This window comes from Sphaeramia orbicularis, chromosome 22 (genome assembly GCF_902148855.1).
Source record: "Sphaeramia orbicularis chromosome 22, fSphaOr1.1, whole genome shotgun sequence".
Taxonomy (NCBI): domain Eukaryota; kingdom Metazoa; phylum Chordata; class Actinopteri; order Kurtiformes; family Apogonidae; genus Sphaeramia; species Sphaeramia orbicularis.
Genome location: NC_043978.1, coordinates 24336115 through 24356166, shown reverse-complemented (window position 1 = coordinate 24356166; position 20052 = coordinate 24336115). Strand labels below are relative to the sequence as shown.

General features: G+C 35.3%; 1 protein-coding gene across 2 annotated transcripts in view; it reads left to right on the top strand.

Annotated features, from left to right (window-relative positions):
• Positions 1 to 20052, top strand: part of stac (SH3 and cysteine rich domain) — a 94724-nt gene that overhangs the window by 57329 nt on the left and 17343 nt on the right. For both annotated transcript variants that reach the window (XM_030127615.1, XM_030127614.1), the window contains 5 exons: positions 3850 to 3931; positions 4145 to 4251; positions 6128 to 6209; positions 6920 to 6987; positions 18339 to 18424. In XM_030127615.1, coding sequence (XP_029983475.1) covers positions 3850 to 3931; positions 4145 to 4251; positions 6128 to 6209; positions 6920 to 6987; positions 18339 to 18424 — 425 coding nt within the window. The remainder of the gene's footprint in view (positions 1 to 3849; positions 3932 to 4144; positions 4252 to 6127; positions 6210 to 6919; positions 6988 to 18338; positions 18425 to 20052) is intronic.

The window sequence follows — 20052 nt, the reverse complement described above, 5'->3', positions numbered from 1 at the left end:
ATACATACATACATACATACATACATACATACATACATACATACGTAAACAGAATCAAGAACCAGAACTACTGGATTTGTAAAACTAAAATTAAACTGAAAAACTAGACAAAAAATAATAACTAATAAAACTTCTGAAACTATAATAACCCCAACTGCATTCATGATTTACCAAAAAACTAATTATCACTCAGGAATGTATCATCATCAGCTGAGGTGCAGATGACAAACTATCTGCAGTGGAACTTCAGTCCTGTCTTTCAGTGTAATGAAGGATTCAAAACTAATGGGAATGTATTGATCAGATGTGGTGATGGTTTGGGAATGGATGGATAAAGGCTTAATGGCCTTGGGTGACAAGAGGAGGCCATAACAACAGGCTGATAAATGGAGTCTGTTCTGTGAAGTCCAGTTTTTCTAGTTATGTACACTGCATTGTAGAGTACATTCCATTTTCTTTTCCACGTGTTGAGCTGCACAGTAAAAGTATTATAATATTTTTTCTTATTAACCCATAAAGACCCAGTGCTACTTTTATGGCAGTTTCCACATTATTATTTTTTTTCTCTATTTTTAACTTTTCTTAAATGATTTATCACCATTATTTCTAATATTAGTATCAGTATTTTGCATTCTTCAGTAAAAATCAGGTGTTTTCCTATATTTAATTTACAGATCATGACTGATGTCCATAAAAGCTCAAGATAAAGTTGAATGTTATATCAGAAACATAGAAAATGGAAGAAAAACTGACTTTTTTTGTAAAATATATCATTAACTGAACATAAACCGAGTGTCTCCATCCACTGTCATTGATCAAACTTAATGGGTTTTACTGGTGAATCAATGTTGTTGAAGATGGCATGTTTCCATGGCAACTACAGAGCCTCTGAACATCCAAATGGGTTATATCTGATGACCATGAAAAGATGACAAACTGCATTTTGCATCAGTTATTTACATGTATTAGTGGATCAACAGGGATTAAACAGTTTAGATCAGTAGATGATTTTGGCTGACATTGGATTTATTTATTTATTTATTTATTTATTTAACTTACCATTGACCTTAATAGCTTTCAGACTTTATATTTGCACCAACCTGTTGTAAGAAATGCACTGAGTCACTATAATTAATTTATTCAGACATTAAGAACTACCTCAGTTAATGAATCAATGTTGTAGAAGATGATGATGTTTCCACGGTAACTACGGAGCCTCTGAACGTCCAAATGGGTCATATCTGATGACCATGAAAAGATGACAAACTGTATTTTACACCAATTATTTACATGTATTGACAGGAGTAATGGATCAACAGTTATTTAACTTTTTATGTCATTAAATGATTTTGGTCACCAGTGGATGTTTGGGTTTTTATGAGTTAAAGTGACAGTAGGCATAAATTGTAGAAAACAAAACAAAACAAAAAAAAGTAGAATTTGAAAATCTACAACCTCTGTCTGTATATTATTCTATTTTATGGAAAAATATCACAGTTAGGAGAGGTACCATGTTATTTCTGTGACAGCCACAGAGTATCTTCAGTATCTCGGCAGTGTTTGGTGATTACAGATCTCTGAAAGACCTCAAATTGGCCAGAATCATTTCTAATAAACTAGATTTTCTTTATGCAAAAATGGGGTGTAGAATCCTTTCCTCACAGATGCTTAAATTACAACCTTCTGAAAGGTTATGGATTTTTTTTTGCCCAATGACACCAAAATGAACTATTGGAGCTTTAAATAACAATGTGCTGGAAGTAATCTAAATTGAGTGAAACTAATGTTGCATTTCCGCCACGGGTTAGTGCAGTATTGAAGCCTGACGTCATTTTGTAAACAGTGTCAGACCCTTCAGCATCTGTGATCATCCCCACCCTTGACATGTTTCTCTTGTTTTGTAATTTCTTCTAAATTAATGCGGATTTCTTGAAGGACTTTGCATTTAATCACGGACCAGTTCTCTGAGTCAGATAAAGCTCTTCAATTGAACAAAAACACATGTTAAATTAAAAAAAAACCTCCCTTTTATATGCACGATTTTCTCTAACACACCAGCCATTAGTTGTGAATCACCATATCTTTTGCTTGTAATTTTTCAAAGTCAAGGTCAAGTTTATTTATATAAACTATAAAGACTAAGTGGGATTACTTGGTTTTGTTGCATATTCAAAATAAATAAATAAATAAACTAAACTATATAGCACATTTACAACAACGCAAAGTGCCCAAAGTGCTGTACAAGGATATAGGTACAAAGAAAAGATATAGTAAAACTAATCAAAATGCATAGATATAGAAGATAAGATATAGTAAAACTGATAAAACAGATACATAATAATAGGATAAATAGTACCTAAAAATACAATCAGAAAATAAAACAAATAAAAGTCACAAATTTGTATTAAAAGCCAGTGCAAATAGGTGCGTCTTTAACCCTTTCATGCATGAATTGTGAGAACCTTAATCAAGATTTTTTTCCTGAATGATTTTATTTCTCTTTAGGCATTAAAAAAACAATGCGATTGAACTTTTCTTTTTTTATAGAGGTGCAAAAACGTCCACTAAGCTAGACACTTTGCGTTTAATTTTTGAAGCAAAGAAACATGTATTTACTTACATACTGTGTAAAAACTATGAAATAAAAACATTTTGATGTTTTCTTACATTTTAACATACTCTACTAGTCATTTCTCACTTCATGGAGATAATATGCAAAAAAAAAACCCAAAAACAACAACTTCTTGTTGTTAATTACAGCCTAACAACAATAACAAGGAATTGATTTACACTCAAACATGTCAGATCAGGTTTATCTAGAACAGCAAAGTTACAGTAATGTTATCAAATGCAGTGTATGGGATGATGCATAAGCGTCCAATGTATCATCTGATATGAAACTAAAAGAACAAAATCCATGCATATACAAAGAACAGCTGTTGAATAGCTGTCCACTGTTGTGACCACTATGCATGAAAGGGTTAATTTTTGCATTTACTAGATGTATTCGTAAAATTATTTGGAAGTGTTTGGAAAAAAAATTATTCTTGCACTGTTGCAAGGGCCTAAGTCAGTGGTTCCCAACCTTTTTTGCTTGTGACCCCATTTTAAAATCACAAATTTCTGGCGACCCCAGACATTCAAAATGGAGACATTTTTTTTTGCTAAAATTTGTTTTTGATCATGTAATAGTTTGCCATACTATGTTGCAAATAAACATTAATTTAAGACAACATTTAGTCTATATAATGTATATTATTATGGACGGAGGCAGTAAAGCCAGGTGTAGATTACTGCACAAAGTGAGAATTTGATTTTCCTTGGTCAGGATATGTACAGTCAGTCCATCTTGGATTTACAAGGCTGACAATTAATACTGAACAAAAAATAACTCAAACTATGAATTATGAAAGAGCTGCAGCATCTGAAACTGACCACAATGAACATTTGAAAGATAAACAGTACCACAGTGCTTCAGTTTCAGCTTCACAGTTTGTCATGTCTTTTATGTAATGGGATTGTCTGTCAACTCACCATATATTTTTTATTAGAAAGTTTTTTTATTATTATTATTTTTATCAATTACTAGAAATTCCAGGCGACCCCATGTGGGGTCCCGACCCCAAGGTTGAAAAACACTGGCCTAAGCTTTATAAATATATGTCAGCAAAGTGCCAGTGTGCACAACTTCATCTCTGCAAAGTCAGTTGTATGCAGAAACACTCTCCAAATGGAGTTGTGTGCAGTATTTCAGTGTTAGAGTGCATCGCTGCCTGAGGTGCTGCATATTGATTTTTCTCTAATGTCTGTCGCATCTCTTTTTTTCCCTCTTTGTCTTTCTCTCCTCAGCCAAAAGGCTTTCGGCGGTACTACAGCTCCCCATTACTGATCCAGGAACAGTATGGCTGCATCAAAGAAGTCATGCCCATCGGTGAGCAGCTTAATCTCCATAATAATAATAATAATAATCATAATGTATTCTCTGCGTGGAAGGGAAAACTTTACTCCACTTTTCCACTTGAGCTGTTTTATACAATTTACTTACCTGGTTTTATGGCATTGTAAATGACCGCTTGGCCCTCGTAAAGGCTAAACATTTGTTTGTGATCATCCCTCATCATGTCTTGTATAATCTTTTCCAAAGCCTGCGGCAATAAGGTGGACCCTGTGTACGAGGCACTGAGATTTGGGACGTCGCTGGCACAAAAGGCCAAGAGGGCCAGTGGCTCTGATTCTCCACAAAGAAACTCGGTGAGGACACGATCAGATGTCTAGTGTTTGCTTTTATCGTGTTTAAATCCCAAATCTAAAACATATGGTTGGCTGTTTTCATTTTGTTTCTCCGATTCTGTCCCTTTGCTCCATTAAGTCGTACTCATAAAAAGCCTTGTAAATTATCACAGTTGAGTTAAGGTATTATTTTTTGGTCTCACTGCATTAGACATGGCCGATTCTCTAAATAGATACTGCCACTGCAGAGCCGTAAACACTACCAATAAAGGCAGTCTGGTCCAGACAGTGATGAAGGGATATGTCTGTGCAAACGCTCATGTTACAACGCTGAAGATGAACTGGACTGATTGTAGAGCCGCACTCCCCAGCCAGCCCCCACTTCCACGTCTCTGTGCAAGGAAATCTGTTTTTCGTAGCTTATCACTTTTAATGTAAGCTACAGTGAATGAGCGGTTGGATGTGTGCCTCTGTATGATGACATCTGAAAGCTGTTGTGTTTGGCCCATCCTGCTCTGTCCTGTGCAGCTGTTAGTGAATGGGTGTGTGTCAGTGGAGCATTACACCAACACAACGTGAGCTCAACAGGGGTTATGATAATAGTTTCCAAATGCAGACTCAGAAACAGAAACAGCATGTTTAGTACACCCATAGAAGAAGGTCTATCTATCTGTCAATCTATCTATCTATCTATCTATCTATCTATCTATCTATCTATCTATCTATCTATCTATCTATCTATCTATCTATCTATCTATCTATCTATCTATCTATCTATCTATCTATCTATCTATCTATCTATCTATCTATCTATCTATCTATCTGTCCGTCCGTCCGTCCGTCCGTCCGTCCATCCGAGGTCTCTACTACTCTAGTAGTTATTTATGTTGTTTTTAATTTCATAGTCTCTTAGTTTTTTAGTTTTTAACTTCATAGTCTCTTCACCATCTGTACTGTTTCCTTTTATCTGTTTTTCTTTTGTTCTGTTTTGTTTTGTTTTTGTCTGTTGGGGCCTCTTGCTAGATCGTCATTGTAAATGAGAAGCTGTTCTCATTTGATTTTACCTGGCAAAATAAAGTACTAATAATAATCCATCCATCCATCCATCCATCCATCCATCCATCCATCCATCCATCCATCCATCCATCCATTTCCTTTATTTGGACTTTTAAATGAGACTTTTACATAAATAAATAAATAGTTTAAATCTATCTATCTATCTATCTATCTATCTATCTATCTATCTATCTATCTATCTATCTATCTATCTATCTATCTATCTATCTATCTATCTATCTATCTATCTATCTATCTATCTATCTATCTATCTATCTCCTTTAGTTGGACTTTTAAATGACACTTTTAAATTAATAAATAAATAAACTAGAAAAGCACTCGGAGAGCGCAGACCTCCGCCAAGGCAGATTCATTTTCATGAATCTCAGTCTCATTCCAGGTTTTGTGTGTAACCCATCGTGTCCACTGGTGTTACATGCAGAACCTGCCCATTTAAACACAAATAAATCGTGATTGATTTTTTGCAACAGTGGTCATTTTTCTGAAACACTCTGCCTTGCATAATTAGTTTGATTCCCAAAATGTACCAATGAGAGAATGAAAAGATATTCCAAAAAATGGTAGTACATAATTTTTGTGTCCTTTTTATTGTGTTACATGCAGATTTTTGTATAAAAAATAATATGAAAAAATATAAAAATGTGTTTTATCTTTACTTTATTATATTAAAATAGACCCAAAGTGCTTCCAAACTTGCTTCATAACATTAGTCTACATCTGGTTTGAATTTTTAGCCCCTCTGTCCTGTTTTTAGGGACCAGTTTCATAGAAGCACCCACCTACATACTCTATCTGATCTTATCCTTCCTCATCTCTGCAGACCAGTGATTTGGATAAAGTTCCAGAAGAAGTGGTGGCTCACAGCAGTAAGCAGGAGCTGTCACGAAAACACAGCGACGACGGTGAGTATAGGTCGAAGTACACTGTGTGTGTCTGGACTGAAGCCAAAGAGTTACACAAAGAAAAAAAAGTCACTGCTGTTGCTCTTCCCACAACAGAGTATGAGAAGGTTGCAACATCAGATTCTCCACATATGAACCAACCAATACATCTCTTTCATTTTCCACTGAGATGAAATGAGAGGGAATGCTTGAATTTGTTTTCGTATGCTGTGTGCAGCTCTTGATGTAGCGGATGTTGGAGATTTTCAATCGTCTTTGTACTAAAGAGTCATTGACCCTTTGCAATCTGGAGCATGTACTGTCTCCACTGAGGGCAAAATGAGGAGCTACAATAATAAAGCAAGGACATTGGTATTGTAAAATGTCCTTTGAAGCATGGGTACATCACTATTGAACAATTTCCTTCAAAGAATAGCAAGTGACCCAAGAAAAAAAGGAATACGTTCAACTGATGAAACATCTACTCCTGATCCTTGTCAGAGCTTGACAGGCCAATATTTCCAGTTAAAGACAAGATATCTCATAACGTAACAGCTCTAGAGGAGAGCAACCATTCTGATTTCACAGTGACCTGAACTATGACCTGGGTTTTTCTCATTTTGTCCTGTATAAAATGAGAATTGTGGTTCTTTAGCGAGTCCAAGCAGGTTGTCAGTGTTTTGCGTTGTTCCATACAATATTATAGATTTAATTTTGTCTTTTGTTTTTAGTTTTCACAGTTCTCGAGAATGGGATGGAGCACTACCCCCAGCCACAGAGAAAAACGGACGATTCCCCGGTGAGTAACTCAAACTTTTGGACACATAATCCCCCAAATACTTTTCTACAGTGCCAATTTAACACTCCAGTACTTATTTTCTAACATTCATGTGCATTTAATCCTTGGGCCTCACATGGGACATTTTTTTGCTTTTTAATTTTTATATCATTTTAGTTTGTTGATGCATGTGACATAAACTTTCTGAAATGTGTGAATTTTCCTCAACTCTTATAATAAGTCTATCTAACCTAGGGATGTAACGATTACCGGTAAAACGATAAACCATGGTAAAATTGCCGATAGTTAGTAGTACCGTTTATATTCTAATTATCATGATAACCGTGTTTGATTACCGCACTTTTAGGGAAAAAATGCCTATGTAAAGATCTGCTTTTATGTCAAATATTTGAGTATAGTTTTAATTTTATTACAGTTTTGATCTTATATACCTAATATTTGGAAACAATATTCACTTTTAAATTCTTTGAAAAGGTTTGTTAAGCATCTTTGTGTTATTTATGCAATAAATTATATACATTTTTCAAATCGGACTTTTATATATTTTTTTGTGTTTTTTGTCCTTTTGTGTTTTTATAGTAGATTAAAGTGAAAAAAATAATAGACAGATGATATAAATGAAGTTGTGCTGAAAAAACTGATACCAAACATGGGTATAGTAAACATTTGTTTATATAGTATATAAAGGCAAAATCAAAAGTACTGAAAAACGGCCAAAATAGGCTCAGACCCCTAATGGTTAATATTTGAATGTTTCTGCCAACAGAAGGTACATTGTGCCTGTTACTTTTATTTATTTATTTATTTATATTTTTTTAAATACAACTTGGTTACATTATTTCAGTGTGTATATAAGTACTTTTTGAACATTTTGAGCACATTTCAATAATACCTCGATAATAATGATAATTTTGGTCACAGTAACTGTGATATGAAATTTTCATATTGTTACATCCCTAATCTAACCCATAAGGACCCAATGTGACATTTGCGGGAGTTCCCAAATGAATTTTTGTCTATCTTGAACCATTCTTAAGTGATTTATCACCATTTATTGTAATATTTTCTTCTGTATTTTGTGTTTGTTTCCAGTGAAAATCAGGTATTTTCTTCCATTTAATTTACTGATCATGTAGATTTTATAAGTGAAGAGTAAAGTTGAGGATTATAATATTAAAAAAAATAGAGAAACCTGAAGAAAAAGTGACTTTTTCAGCAAAATCTCTCATCAGCTTAATATAAACCAAGTGTCTCCATCCACTTTTCCTTTCTGAAATGTGTGAATTTTCCTCAACTGTTATAACAAGAAAAGCACTCTGAGAGCGCAGACCTCCGCCAAGACAGATCTGCCCCCCTCCCCCACATCACCACCAAAATTTAATCATTTCTTCCTTGTGTCAGTATCAACATTTCCTGAAAATTTCATGAAAATCCGTCCTTAACTTTTTGAGTTATCCTGCTAACAAACAAACACGCAAACAAACACGCAAACACACGAAGCAAAGCGATCACAATACCTCCTGGCGGAGGTAATAAGTCTAACCCATAAGGACCCAGTGTGGCATTTGTGGTAGTTCCCAAATTAATTTTTCTCTATATTGAACCGTCCTTAAGTGATTTATCACTATTTATTGTAACATTATCTTCTGTATTTTGTGTTTGTTCTCAGTGAAAATCAGATATTTTCATACATTTAATTTACTGATCATGTAGATGTTCATAAGTGAAGAGTAAAGTTGAGGATTATAATATTAAAAAAATAGAGAAAACTGAAGACAAAGTGACTTCTTCAGCAAAATCTCTCATTAACTGAGTATAAACCAAGTGTGTCCATCCACTGTCATTGAGCCAACTCCATGGGTTTTACTGGAGAATCAATGTTGTAGAAGATGAGGATGTTTCCATGGTAACTACGGAGCCTCGGAATGTCCAAATGGGCCATATTTGATGACCATGAAAAGATGACAAACTGCATTTTGCACCAATTATTTACATGTATTAGTAGATCAACAGGGATTAAACATTTTATATCAGTAAATGATTTTGGTAGATGGTAGATATTTGGGTATTTATGGGCTAGACCACAGGTGTCAAACATGTGGCCCGGGGGCCAAATCCAGCCCGCCAAAGGGTCCAGTCCAGTTCTTGGGATGAATTTGTGAAATGCAAAAATTACACTAAGATATTCATAATCTTTTTAGTTCAGGTTCCACATTCAGACCAATTCAATCTCAAGTGGGCAGGATCCAGTAAAATACTATCGTAATAACCTATAAATACTCACAACAAATTTTTCTCTTTCAAAATGTAAATATTTTCATGTATTTACACTAAAACAAAATATAATTTCGTTAAAAAATGTGAATAACCTGGACAAATATGAACAACCTGAAACGTCTTCAGAGAAGTAAGTTCAATTTTAACAAGATTCTGTCTGTTATTAAATGTTTTGTGTATTTGTTGATCCACTGTGATCTGTAAGTTAAAACGTACATGTGTAAATGATAAACTGAGGTAGAATGTTGTTAAAATCACACTTATTTTTTCAGTTTGTTCATGTTATTCACATCGTTTGAAAGGATAGTTTGTATATGTAAACCTTTTCATAATGTAAATGGACTCTTTTAGCTCTGAAACAGAATACTTTAAAGTTAACATTATTTATATATTATTATGTCATATTGTTATATATGTTCTATTATTTTACTGGTTCAGCCCACTTCAGATCAAATTTAGCTGAATGTGGCCCTTGAGCTAAAATGAGTTTGACACCCTTGGGCTAGACTGTACAAGCCAAAATAAGAACATTCAGCTCCACAGCACCCATTCAAACTGCAGTTTTGGATCCCACTGCCATTAAAACATAAAATCACAAATTCTGTTAAATAAGGTTTTCAATCCACAGAAGTGGTTTCAGATTTAGTTCATAGTTTTTTCTATCTTCTGTTACAGTTTGCCAATATCTATATTTCTGGAGAGTGACGCACAAGAGTGAAATAACATCAGACTGAATTTATATCCTTTATTTTTCTTCTGAACTTTAATCATATGCTTACTCTTTAAAGATGTACTGCAGTCTCATTTGTCTACAATTACGCCGGTGGGCCTTTTAAGCCTCTTAAATGTAATCTCAGTGAGTTTAAACACTGATAACAAAACAACAGAAGAGCTGCCATAGAGAGTCCTGCTCTTTCCAGTTGTGCCCCGTGGAACCTTATCTCAGAAAAACTCAGTCAGTGGTAAGAGACAAGTAAATATTTTAACCTCTTTGAATTCTGGCATCATTTACACATATGTTTATCGATTTAAAAGGGAACAAAGTTGGAGTTTATTGTAAAAGTGTAATTATTATTGTAAATACAAAGACTACACAGCAGAAAGTTACAGAGGTGACATCATTGTAACAGCCTACATCCAAGATCTAGTCACTGAAGACGTCTTTGCAGCTTCAACATGACCAGACTTGTAATTATTTTCACCTGTTTTGATATTTATTCACATCACTCTTAAAGATTTAGCTGAAATTCAGCAATTTTGGTGTTGGTGACATGTCTGTTCAGCTGTTTAACACAAGATAGATATGTCTTTACTATCTTCTCCACATACTGAAATTTTCTCGGCATGTAAAATTTACTTTAAATTGATAAACGTCATATTTGTAAATGGTGGCACCGTGCAATCCAAAAATTATTTGTTTATCACCGTATATTTGGTGTAGGGGTTAGCTGTCTTGCTTTAGATTTTTAGTTAGATAGCTTTTAGAAAGGTTTCTTATATTATGCAGAAGACAATGTGCAAAAGTCCTGGAATCTCAGGATCTCTTTATTGAGGTACAACTAAAAGATGTGTGAAATCTGTAGACCAAGGGTGTCAAACTCATTTTAGTTCAGGTGCCACATTCAGCTAAATTTGATCTGCAGTGGGCCGAACCAGTAAAATGATAACATAATAATATATAAATAATATCAACTCCAAACTTTCCTCTATGTTTAAGAGCAAAAAAAAAAGTAAATTTACATTATGAAACAGTTTACATTTACAAACTATCCTTTTAGACAATGTGAATAACAATGAACAAACTGAAAAAATAAGTATAATTTTAACAATATTCTGTCTCAGTTTATCATTTACACATGTACTTTATAACTTACAGATCACAGTGGATCTACAAATATGCAAAATATTTAGTAACAGACAGAATATTGTTAACATTACACTTACTTCTCTTAAAATGTTTCAGGTTGTTCATATTTGTTCAGGTTATTCACATTTTTTGCGAAATTATACTTTGTTTTAGTGTAAATACATGAAAATATTTACATTTACGAAGAGAAAAATTTGGAGTTGTCATTATTTATATGTTATTATGATTGTATTTTACTGATTTGACCCACTTGAGATTGAATTGGTCTGAATGTGGAACCTGAACTAAAAGGATTGTTAATATCTTTGTGTAATTTTTGCATTTCACAAATTCATTCCAAGGGCCGGACTGGACCCTTTTGCGGGCCGGATTTGGCCCCTGGGCTGCATGTTTGACACCTGTGCTGTAGACCGTCCTGCAAGAGATACAAAAATCAGAACTAAATCTCTTCATTCATTCATTCATTTTCTGAACCTGCTTTATCCTCACTAGGGTCTCAGGGGTCATGGAGCCTATCCCAGCTACTTACGGGCGAAGGCGGGGTACACCCTGGACATGTCACCAGTTCATCACAGGGCTTACATATAGACACAAACAATCACTCTCACATTCACACCTGTGAGCAATTTAGATTAACCAGTTAACCTATCAGTGCATGTCTGTGGATGGTGGGAGGAAGCCGGAGTACTCGGAGAGAACCCACGCAGACACGGGGAGAACATGCAAACTCCACACAGAAAGGTCCCACCCCCATCGACTGGTGTTGTAATTGAACGCTAAATGTCATCTGTGGGTAAAAATCAGTACTTAATGTGAGCACTGATTGGATTTAGTGCACCTTGATCTGTCTTTGGGCAACTTTCTTGGAAGTTTTCTTAAATGACCTTGTGGTATCAAGCTTCCAGTCTTAAATCCTTTTTCAACATATTTCCTTATATTCTGCTTGAACATGTCTTGATAACAGACACTGAGACTATTTATTTATTGAATTTTAGTGGCAAACCTGTCAATGAACGAAAACATTTTAGGGACGAACGCTTCTAAATGCGTTGTCTGTCATTCAGCAGCTGTTTCTACAAGTTCTAAAAACCTCTGTGGCTGACTTTGTTCACTGACCAGCCCCTGAACTCTCTGTGGTTTGTCTGAGAACAGATACCCAGCCAGTCCATTCTGCATTCATTAGCGTGCTGCCCCCCCTCCACCTCTATCTCCACTGCTGAATTTCCCAGGACATGGAGGGAAAATGTTTCTTCCCGTTGCAACAAATCATACCCCGGCCGACCACAGTGGAGCGAACAGCCCTGACCTTAGTGTTTGACAGTGCAGCTCTAGGGGTGGATGTGCTACTGTATTTCTTCTCCGCAGTACAGATGCAGTGCTGATGGTGCAACATTTGTGCTGGTGAGAGAAAAAAAAAGGTTAAACCTCTGTGAATATCTTATCACCCCCCTGCGGAGTCACAATGAATATTTCATGGACAGATTTCAAAACTGTTCTTTCCCTTTCTGTCTTTTCAACTTCGTGGTGGGTTTTGTGGGAGAGGTGCTTTCAGTATCAGTGTTCTTTGTACATATCGTCTACATGCAGCCATCTATGGTGTTTATGTGTTTCGCTTAACATGTTTATCACTGATGTCAACAGTGGAAAAAGACCATAGACACTCGGACAAACACAAAAATGAACAAATAACCATAGAAGGCAAACACATGTACACATGTGCACACACACACACACCTCTTCTCGGCAATGCAGTCCGGTCATCCATTTCGGGGAAGAGAGTTTAGGTGCATGGTGCGGTGTTATCAGGTTGGACAGAGCACAGCTGGCAGCGGGGTGTTTGTCTGTCAGCCGATAGGGCCATTAGCTCAGACTGGTGGACAGACAGATGGAGACTCAGCGGGTAATGAGCAAAGGAAAACGCTTCTTCACCAGTGACGAAGCCACCGGTTTGAAGAAGAGGCTCACACACAGTCACACACACTGGATCGCCATCTGTTCACACTTTTCAGGTTTAGTGCTGAACTCCCAGAGATCAATGGACGATAAAATGATCTGGCTCACGCAGTCATTTCCCCTTTTGCATGAGATCTGTTTGGGAAGTTTGAATCGTCGAAGGTGGTGTAGTTTTCTGTTTGAGTGCGGGAACTTCTGCTGCTGGAATAAAAGGCAATGATCTTAGGTTGAAATTGAAGCCAATGCAGAAGTGAAGTGTAATACTACAGAGTGACGGTCAGGGGGCACCGCTACCAATTGTGAGCCCCATGAAAGCTAAATGTTGTGTGTGTGTGTGTTTGGGGGGGTGTCCACAGTCCACACATAATGTCATGTGCCCTAGCATGAAAACGAAACTGAAACATGCTTTCTTTTTATTTTATTTTTTAACTTGTCCTGTCCAGCATCCTAACAGCAGAATGGTAGTCTGGCTGCCTGTTGGTGCTGAACAAATTTGCTTTGCCAAGGGAAACTTCATAAAGTATATGAAGCTCCCCTTGATATTCCGCTGTCTTTATTATGAGTTTTGTTGAACCACATTTCAATGCCGGACCTGACATGGGTGGGGGGGTGAAGGGGGGGGGAACAAGAAAGGAGAAGGTGGCAAAGACCCTCACAAAAAATATCAACAATACAAACAATAACAACCATGGTGATAATTATAATGGTAACAATAACTACAACCAGAACTGAATAAACTGGACAGAAGAGAAAGAAAACAAAACAAAACAAACAAACAAAACTACAATAAAATAAAATTAAATACATATTAAATGATAAATGTAAGAGAAGAAAGCATGAAACATGCTTTCAATGTCCGATTCCTGACTTCTATGTCTCTCTTACACAGCAGATCTTACAGGATATTTTCACAACTTCTATCCTGTGTCCACTGGACCCCCTCCTCTGCTCTATGCCCCCCCCCCCCCCCCACACACACACACACACACACAAATGCTTGGCCCCTTGAATTAGTCATGTTTACCCCCCCTTATCGGTCCCCCAGGTGACACCCGAATCAAAAAAGGGCAAATTGAAGAAACCCATTTACCAGTTGTTTGAGGAGTTGTGAGTCTCTGGTTTGATCCCCACTTCAGTGCACGTCATTCCTCTGCTCACCCACATTTTCATTCCCCACTTTCAGCAGTCAAATATAAAGACAAACATGTTTTTTTTTTTTTATATATTTTTAGAAACGCCAACATCCCACCAGATTTTTTCTTATTTTTCTCCAGGAGTCATTATGGCCTCATTTACTTTATTTAGACTCTCTAATTATTAGTTTTCATGCGTCATCACAGTCGTACTGGAACGCCTACTTGGAGGCAAAACAACATTTCTCGGCACACCAGTTTTTTTATCAGGGTTATTCAGTCACAATGCCAGATATTTGCACTAAATGACTCCCAGACAGCCTGGGTTGTGTTTCAACAGAATCATGTTCAACAAAGAAAACACAATTGCATCAAATTTATCATTTAATGTAAAACTCCATGTCTTATTTAATGCATACAATGCAATGCAATACAATGGTGTGTTAAGTCTGGGATGGGTAATATTTAGAGACAACTTCAGTATTTTTCAAAATTACCCTTACATAAAATACATGAATTATCCTTTTTTTAAGCATGTGATCATGTATGACCACATGTTTTTGCACATGGGAAAATGATGTGGTTTTGACACATTTGCATGGCATAATATGCGAACACCAAGTAAATCACAATACCAAGACACAAGATTTTTTCAAAAAACATATTTATTTATCATTTTTTGGTGCAGATTTAAGTTACATTGAACATTTGAATATTAAATTTCAGAGGCATTAAGTATGTCCCATTCTTCCCACCCCCTCACCCTTCCACTTCTGGTTCTACATAACATACTTAATGATAGTAATAAAAAATAGCAAAATACTCATAGAACAAAAAAGGTAAAATTAAAAAAAGAAGAAAATGAAAAAAGAAAAAAGAAAAGAAATTTTTTAAAAAAACCTGAAAAAACTGAAATTTATATATTGCTAAGCAAAGAAAACAACAGTCTAATAGTAGACAAATCTGCTTATTCACAAGATTTTAATCTCAACAAGCTTTCCCATGTTAAATAAAAATAGTAATAAAATAGATTACATGTCATATACAGTATAATAGTAGCAAACACGTTTTTACTTGCTATAATGGGTTCATATATAATTCCAGGCATTTCATGTGGGAATTTCTTCCAAAATCACACATGTGAAATTCATGCGGTTTTCCTATAAGAGTATGGAGTCATAAAACTGAAAGAGAGATTGAAGTTGTAAATATATTAGTGCAAACTTACAAATTCACCTATGAAAAAATAGGAAGTAGGAATATTAGGTATAACTACAGCTAAAGTCCTATGGAGATTATCATGTCATTTTAATATCATAATGTTCAGTAGATGCTCAGCTTTGGTAAAATGGGATCATTATTTACTAATATGATCATGAGATGAAAGAATCACTCATAATCTGTGTTCACTTCCACTTCTCCTATTGGACTGAATGGGACAAAAATCTGCCAGTAGTCACCTGAAGGGGGCGTGGCATGTGACACAAAACAGGAAGTAATTCTTCAGTAAACTGCCCTGTGACTGTTGCCATCACAGTGGCTGCATCAACTTCTGAATACACTGAATATATTTTTTTTTTTACATGAGAGGTTTAAAAATGAAAATTAGAGCTGTTAAATTAAATGTGTTAATATTATGATTAATATAAAAAATAATACTCAGATTTGAAACAAATTGACAAATTGAATGGAGCATTGTTTACTTCCATGCTAGTTGCTTGCAGGTTGTGTAAAGGTACCTGTGTTTTCATTTGTGCTTTAGGACAATAACAGCTGTTACACATAATGTTTTATATATTTAATTTCTCATTTCTTGATGTCATCGGTGTAATCTCACTTCCACAACTTCTATATCCACTGGACCCCCTCCACTGCTGTATGGGCCCTCCTCAACTACTGGGCCCCAAGAATTTGTCATGTTTACCCCCCTCTTATTGGCGCCCCAGAACATATGCAATAATAAGAAGAAAATAGTGCGACCAGCCTAAGTGTTGTGTTAAACTTCCTGCCTTACACTCATATAAAAAGTGTATTTTAAGGAAGACAAACATGGCTATTTCCGTCCTTCTTTCCCATCCTTTCCTCCATGTCTAATGCTTAAAATACTGCCTTCCTCTTTGGTAACTCAGCTCCAAAGGCTGCTTTTATCTTGGCCCGCCTAGCCTCTCATCTACCGTGCCAAGCTCCCACAGCGTCAAGATCCTCTCAAGGCCAGTGAGCACCTCTTAGTTAGCTGTAATGGATTGCTGCCGCCTGATATTGTTGTTTTCACCCAGAGGCCACAGATGCAGTTTGCCTTGTGGCTGCATTTAACTGGACTCATCCATCAGCCACGTTGCCAATCCACGTGGGTGCTTTCCGACGGAGCCACAGAAGACCAGAAACACTTCTCTTCATTACTATATGTGCCAAGAAGAAGGCAAATCCTCGTGCTGACTCACTAAAATAGCCATTTGAGTGCCTTAAAAGTCATATTTTGTCGCTCAGTTTCCACCTAAAGGAAGGGGCAGAGTAAGTTATCTGTGCATTTGGAGGGATTTCAGTAACAGGCAGGATTCAGACTCAAGGTTTTGGTAGTGAAACACCCACCGGTTTTCTGTGCAGGTGTGAAGAGCTCCAGACTGATGGCATGTCTCTCTGCTAATTGTTCTAACACCTCTTTCCAGCAGCCTCCTCTCCACCCACAAAGCTGTCCTGTTTTAACTTTCCTTGGCGTTTGTGAAAAAAAGCCGAACAGCAGACGAACAACAGATCCAACCGTTCACACTCAGTGTTGTCGGTGTATTTAAAAAGCAGATTGTAGAAGAACTTATGCTCCTCGGGCTATAAACAAGGGCTTCTTCCACTTATGTGAATATTAAAGTGTGAGACTATAACTCCAGGAGCCGTGACAATAGACAGTATGGTGTTGTACAATAAGACACTTTCCAGTACTGTAATAATAAAAATAGCCTCTAAGATAAAATTATGAGATAGTGACACAAATTCTACCAGCAATGACTTAATTTCTCAAACTGATGGTTTAATTTCTTCTAATGCTTAAAAAATTAGGAAAAATAATTTTCATTTTCACCAAACACTGACTTAAGCATGTCTCTAAACTACCCAGAAACTTTTTCCAAATAATAACTAATATCAAAATTGTGATGTGAGATGAATAAGCATTATCTGTACCTGTACAATAACCACCTTATATCTAAAATAATGAGGCACTTTCTCATAATAATGCTTTAGCACCTCAAAATAATGACTTAATATGTCAAAAATAATTAGAAACTTATTAGAAAAAATACTGACTTACCATCTGAAGATATTTTGAGATATTTTATTAAATGGCTTAATATATCAAAATATCAATTTAATCTCTCAAATTAATGACATATCTCAAAATAAGGGAAACATTTGTACAAATAGTGACAATGTATCTCAAATTATTGTGATAATTTGTGAAATGAATCACTTATTTTAACATAATAATCCAGTATTTCAAACTGAGATCATTTCTTATAATAATATATTTTACAAAAACTTTAGTATCTCCAAATAGTGAGAAAACCTCTCAAAAGAATTGCTTACTGGTCAAAATTATCACACGATAAAATAAATCTCAAAATGACTTTTATCTCACAATAATATTTTCCTATCACAAAATAATGACTTATCTCAAAATAAGTAATATTTCTACAAACTGTAACATTGTATCTCAAATTACTGAGATGATTTCTTAAATTAATGACTTGATTTATAAAAATAATGAATGGGTATCTCAAACTAATCGACTCATTTCTTGTAATAATGGCTCAATATCTCAAAAGAGCTACTTATTATCTCAAAATAATGGCACATTTTCTTAAAGTTGTGATCCAGAATCTGAAGACAAAGAGATATTTTATCATAATATGTAGATTTTTTATATTTAAAAATAATAATTTACTACATGAAAATTATGATTTCATATGTTAAAATGATGACAAACCTGACCTTTGGCCTCCGTCTCTCATCAATTTTCTCACATAATCTTTTTTTCTTGTTATTTAAAAATATCTTTGAGTTCATGGAAAGTGACTTCCTGTTTCCATTCATTTGTACGTGTGTGTGTTTGTTGTGCGTTTCTTTTCCAGCTGGAGCAGAAAGACATCTTGAAGCTCAACACCTTCGTGGCCTTGTACAGTTTCAGTCCCCAGGAGAGCCATGACCTGGAGATGAGGTCAGTTCAACCACAAAGACACATCAAACTAATGAAATCCAACACTACAGTGTCCACTGTCATTAATCCACACAGTCAAAGCCCACGGTCAACAGACTGACTGACAGCTCCACACTGGTTTCTTTTGATCCATTTTTCTACTCTTGAGGTGAAAATACAGGTAACAACAAAAGAAACAAGACAAAAAATACCTCATGCTGTTCAGTTTCCACTAGAAATGTTATCAAAAATGATTGAATCTGATAAACAGGACAGGAGGAAACATCTGATAATCCATCTAAAATACCATATGTAGCTTTATAATTCATCAGTTTATTAACTCATCTGCTGTGTAAAACTTATACTTTAGGATAAGGATATGAAGGATAAAATAAATCAGATATATCAAGAATAAAGTCATAATAAGCTCGTTTCCATCCATCATAAAACTCCATATATTGTCTGATTTCTGGAGTTATGAGATTATTCAAGTGATCCTATAAACAGCATGTGATATACTTTATATCACATATATATATACACATATATATATCACATATATATATAAAACAAATCATACAAAACAAAAGTGACATAGTCAAACATGTTCAAATGTATTTAAATTAGCATTATTTGTTTGTAAAGCCTGGAAAAAGCGGCAGATGTGTTTGTTTAAATAGGTCAGTATTTTGTTTTGTTTATATACTCTGCCTATTGTGTGGTATTTGATTTTTGGTTTGTATTTATGGTGTCTTATAAGCCCATGTAAGGGCTGGGCATGTCTGTATGCAAGACACAATAATAAAAACATTCATTCATTCATGAGCAGAAGACAATAATAGGAATTTTCATTCACTACATATGTACATACTCTGAAAGAAATCCAATAATGGACTGAAACCCCTAAATCATTGTTTTTCAATTGTCACATTTTCTGAAGTGCATGTAAATGTGTCAGATCCCATTATTACAATGATCTGATTACTCCCAGATATTACCCCCCCCCCCCCCCCCTTGAAGGGGAGGCAAGGGGTATTGTTTTTGGTTTGGTTTGTTTGTTTGTTAACACTCTAGCAGCAAAACTATTGGTTGAATTCATACCAGATTGGGTTTATAGATTGCCAGTGACCCTGAATAGATCTGATTACATTTTGGGAACAGTATAACAAAGTTTCAATTTTATATGAATTTTTTCATTCTTTTTTTTTTTTCCCATTTACTTATAATGAGTGAAATTTCACATGTCAATTCATACCAAATTGACTTTACAGATTGCCAGTGACCCAGAATGGATCTCATTATATTTTGGGAACAGTAGATCAAAGTTCAAATTTTTTATGAATTTTTAAAATCTTCCCATTTACTTATAATGGGTGAAATATGTGCAAGGGGCGGGGTTTGTTGTGTCTGTCACCACTTGTTATATTTTTACGGTCATATAGGTTCAATGTTTTGCGGAAAAAGTCAAAGGATTACAAAAATAAAGTTATAATTTTATCTGTGTGAAATTACTTAATAGAAATGAACAAATTAAGATAAGGGGTTGTGTCAAATAATAGAATGAAACAGTATAAACCTAGTATTAAATCTAATTCTAAATACAAACAGCCACTGTTGTGTTTAATTCACCTGGTAATTTTGACAACTCT